This window comes from Muntiacus reevesi, chromosome 2, assembly GCF_963930625.1.
Source record: "Muntiacus reevesi chromosome 2, mMunRee1.1, whole genome shotgun sequence".
NCBI lineage: Eukaryota > Metazoa > Chordata > Mammalia > Artiodactyla > Cervidae > Muntiacus > Muntiacus reevesi.
In genome coordinates, this window is record NC_089250.1 from 263,834,143 (window position 1) to 263,838,465 (window position 4,323).

The 4,323-nt window shown below is 53.2% G+C and overlaps 1 protein-coding gene across 2 annotated transcripts; it reads left to right on the top strand.

Annotated features, from left to right (window-relative positions):
* Positions 1-3,878, top strand: LOC136158807 (phospholipase A2 inhibitor and Ly6/PLAUR domain-containing protein-like). 2 transcript variants are annotated; one of them, XM_065920623.1, is made up of 5 exons: positions 1-76; positions 1,357-1,473; positions 2,875-3,027; positions 3,413-3,577; positions 3,751-3,878. In XM_065920623.1, exons 1-5 carry the CDS (start codon positions 7-9, stop codon positions 3,876-3,878), a joined length of 633 nt encoding a protein of 210 aa, XP_065776695.1. In that variant the 5' UTR covers positions 1-6. The 2 variants fall into 2 exon arrangements, with proteins under 2 accessions (XP_065776695.1, XP_065776696.1); XM_065920624.1 differs by having other exon boundaries at positions 3,754-3,878.
* The last annotated feature ends 445 nt before the right edge of the window (positions 3,879-4,323 follow it).

The following is a 4,323-nucleotide window of genomic DNA, read 5'->3' on the forward strand; positions in this document are numbered from 1 at the left end:
ACCATCATGAAGCCTTCCATGAAAGCTGCGACCTTCCTGCTGGCCTCCGGGCTGCTCTGCACCCTCCTGGGTCGGGGTAAGTGACTAGGGCTCTGGACTCCTGGAACCCTGAAAACAGTGAATATGAGAGAACATTCTGCCAGGTCCTGAAGGGAGAAGGGAAAGAGGTGGTGTCCTGGGAACTGAACTTCATGGAGAAGGCAGAGGGTAAAGGGGAGAAAGCCTGGGTCCCCAGGGGAGGAAGAGCTAAAAAACATGTGGGTTTAAATCTCTGAGAAAGGAGGGGTTTGGATGGGCTCTGCTCCCTGTATCCCAGGCAGTGTCTCAAAACAAGACACCTGAATTCTAGAATATCAGATGAGAGTACGATTAGTGTTTGTCATTAGTGTGAAAAAAAAATGAGGCGAGGGTGAGAGATTCCCTTCTCCCAGGACTCTAAGGAGTTCAGGTCTCTGGTGTCCTCCTCCCTCAGATATAGGAGTTCAGGCAGCTCCACTTTCCCCAGGACCGAGACCTGCAGTAGCCTCCTATTTCAGGACCAAGGAGTCCAGGCCCTTATCCTCTTAGTCCTCGATCTTTCTTCTTGACCAGAGATGCAGATCCCCTCTCAGGTACCCCTGCCTGAGCTCCCACTGCCTACCAGACTTAGACAGCCTGGTACCCACACGGAAGGTGATCCCCCTTCTGAGAACGAGCTGAACCTGAAGGTTCAGACAAGTCCATGAAGGACTTCCCCAGCGGTTCAGGGCAGAATCTGCCTGCCAAAGCGGGGGACATGGGTGCAGTCCCTGGCCCAGGAACCTTCCACATGCATTGGGGTGACTAAGACTTCACAACTAGTGATCTCATGCCCTAGAACCTGTGCTCTGCAACCGGAGAAACCAGCACAAAGGAGAAACCCAAAACCGCAACTAGGGAGTTTCCCCTACTGACCACAACTAGAGAGAAACCAACAGAAAACAGGAACCCAGCACAGGCAACAAAAGAAAAAAGAAAATTAAAACTATTTTAAGAAGTTTTAAAGCCCATGGAAATGTTCAGCAGGTCCCCTCAAGGTCCCCAAGCTTTTTCAGGGGGTGTAGCATCCCAAGTCCCAGCTTTGTAATTACATAAACTTGCTCCCTGATCGGACTTGCTTTCTGCCCCGCCCCAAAAAGCAGCTTTGCTCTCAGCACCATGGCATCCCTGCCGAGCTTCAGAAGATTCCTGTTCAGCGGCCACTGCCCCACCCTTGAATAACCAGGGAGACACCAGACCTTTTTGTTCAGACCCCCCCACCCTATCCCTGTCTGGATTCGGGAGTCATGGCCCAAAGACTACGGCACCTTTCACTAGAGCCCCATTCTCTAACTGCAGGGAATCCGCTAAGCTGTGAGGTGTGTAGCAGTGACGGTTCCAATTGCAGTGGAAAACTGCAGACTTGTACTCATGATGAAGACACCTGCATAACTATCCTAACTGAAGCCAAAAAAGGTAAGTGGTCAGGGGCTGGTATCAGATGCTGGGGAGGTGGGCGGCAGTGCCTTCAGGGTGGCAGATACCACCATGCAGTGGGAGGAACCGTTGAGTGATGATTGTGTCAAGAAAGAGGGAAAGGCAATCTCGAGGTGGGTGGTGAAGGGAGAATCCGGTGGAATGACAGATACCACTATTGCCAAGGATTTCTGAAGATGAGACTCCAAAGAGAGGATAAAGAGGGGCAGACACAGACTTTCTTATGAAAGAAGGAATTAGGAACGCAAAGGACATGGGGAAGAGAGAAATCCAGAGAAGGGGGAAATCTAATATGTAAAAGGTGAAGGGGTGGGTATACAGCAGACTTGGGTGAGTTGCAAAGAATGTGATCAGGTTGATTCTCTGGGGCTGCAAGGGGTCTCCCAGAGATGCGGGCTGCAAGAGACTGTTCCTGACTAGAGAAAGAGGGAGATACTGGGGCTGTTTGAGTTGGGTGCAAGCTCAGTTGTGTCTGACTCTTTGCGACCCCATGGAGTGTAACCCGCCAGGCTCCTCTGTCCATGGGATTTTCCAGGCAAGAATACTGGAGAGGCTTGCCATTTCCTCCTCCAGGAATCTTCCCCACCCAGGGATGCTACCCGCGTCTCTTACATCTCCTACATTGGCAGGGGGATTCTTTACCCCTGCACCATCTGGGATTCCCAATATTGTCATAGAGAGAGAGACGTATAAGGACAGAGGATCCCTGGGCCCAGTCCATGAGGTTGCAAAGCATCAGGCAGAACTGAGCCCCACACACCCAAGCACGTGGTGTAAAGAGCAGAAAGCCTAGGCCTGGAGGAGACACCCTATCTGTGGTGGGGAAGGGGAAGGCCAGGGAGACTGGAAGAGACCACTCCAGGCAAGACCTGAGTAGCCAAGGAGGGCAGAGAGACCATAGGTAGGAAGTCTGGGGAGTGACCCTGGGAAATCTGGGAGTCTACCTTAGATGGAGAAGGAAATGGGTGTGACAGCAGGCATGGATGCAGGCCCCATCCCAGCATTTGGTGGAAGGAACTCCAGGGGTCAGGGGAGGGCTGAAGACTGGAAGAGACCATTCACACAGGCATGGGGGTAGTCACAGGTGGTCTGGAAAAGACCACTCCAGGTGCGACCCCTGCAGGATGGCAGTGGGGTGGCCCTGGGGTGGAAGGGGCCACTCTGGAGAGTCCAGCTCAGCCTGAGGACAGGGGGAGGATGGGGTGCATACCTGATAATCCATTCAGATGATGCCCCAGGGAGAAGGGGGCTTGAACGTGGGGAGCTGGAAGAGACCTCTCTAGACAGCAGTGGGCTGGGGAAACTATAGGTGGGGAGGACAACCCAGGGCAAGGGGCCAGACCGGGGGCCACTGAGCCCTCTGCCCACGGCCATCTGCAGAGGGCTCCTTGGTGGTGACCAGCTACAAGGGGTGTGCGAAATCCAGCGAGTGTGACTCAGGATTCCTGGCCATGACCATGAACCCTGAGAACTACATGGGCTCCACAAGGCGCTGCTGCCAGGATGATGGGTGCAACCAAGACCCGCTGCCCGGTAAGCCCCGGCTGAGCCCCACAGCTGGAGTCCCTCCCTGCCCACCTTCCCCTGCCCCAGCCAGCTGTGAGCACCTGTTCCTGACCTGCCCTGTAACCGGGGACGAGCGTCCTCCTTGCACTGAGCCTTGGTTTCTTCGCCTGTAAACTGCAGTGTCCAGAGACTTCCCTGCTGGTCCACTGACTAAGGCTTCATGCGGTCTCTGCAGGGATTTGATCCCTGGTCAGGGAACTGGATTCCTCAGGCCACAGTTAAGATCCAATGCAGTCAAATACTGTTTTCTGAAAATGCAGTGTGCGTTAGCAACTGGTGTCCCCTGAGTGGTTGTGATGTTGGGAAATGGGCTAATGTCTCCGCTTACCTTACCCTCCACCCTCCTCTTCAGCGTTCGTGAAAAACCACACAGAGAATGGCCTTCGGTGTCCTTCCTGCTTCGATACCTTTACGGAAACATGCACTTCGACTCAGGACGCGCTCTGTGTTGGCGAGGAAACCCACTGTGTCACCGTGACTGGCCTTGCACGGAGTCGGGAGGGGCTCCTGAAATTCGGTAGGAGGGCACAGGGTTTCCAGACACTCCCAGAACTGGAGCCTCACTCTTCCAGATTCTAAGGGGGAGAGTGGCTCCAAAGATCTGGGGCAGAAGGTGGCTGGGGCACGTGACCCTGGACTAGGAGAGGGGAGGCATTGGAGATCCTGACTGTAGTCTAAAATCCCCTCCAGCAGATGTCAAATTTGCGGCCCGGGGCTGTGGTACGGAGAACACCTGCCACAGCAAGCCTGGGACCCTGGTGCCCTCAGGCTCTCATTTGTTGACCATCAAGAAGACCAGCTGTCATCCAAGCTCCTAGGCTTCTGGCAAGTTTGAGTGAAGAACTGAGGCCCATGTGGTGTTTGGTCTCAATTTGTCCTCAGCTACAACTTCCCATGTGTCTATAAAATAAACAAGTTAACAGAACAATCCTGAGGATTTGTGATGTGATGCATTTTGGGGAGATGGGATGCAAAAACCAGGGGTCTGAACCCTTTGGAACCCTATCTTTGGAAGAAACAAAGAGAAGATGCTACCTTTTCTTAAGGGATTACTTCTTGCCTGGTCCCCATGCTAACTGTTTTCTATGCAGTACCTCATTTCATAATCACAACTCTGTGAAGCTGAAAGTATTGCCCCCATTTTACAGAGGAACACACTTAGGCAAGGATTGTGGTATCACTTGCCTTCAGTCAAACAGCTGGGAGGGTCAGACTCCAGAGTCTATGATCACCTCTCCTAGTTAACCTGTTCTTGCCCCAGAC

Bases quoted from the DNA above. Each gene is read 5' to 3' on its own strand.
- LOC136158807 (XM_065920623.1), top strand. From the start codon at position 7: ATGAAGCCTTCCATGAAAGCTGCGACCTTCCTGCTGGCCTCCGGGCTG. The intron at 1,474-2,874 runs GTAAGTGGTCAG...GGCCATCTGCAG, and splicing joins CCTAACTGAAGCCAAAAAAG to AGGGCTCCTTGGTGGTGACC. The intron at 3,578-3,750 runs GTAGGAGGGCAC...AATCCCCTCCAG, and splicing joins GGAGGGGCTCCTGAAATTCG to CAGATGTCAAATTTGCGGCC.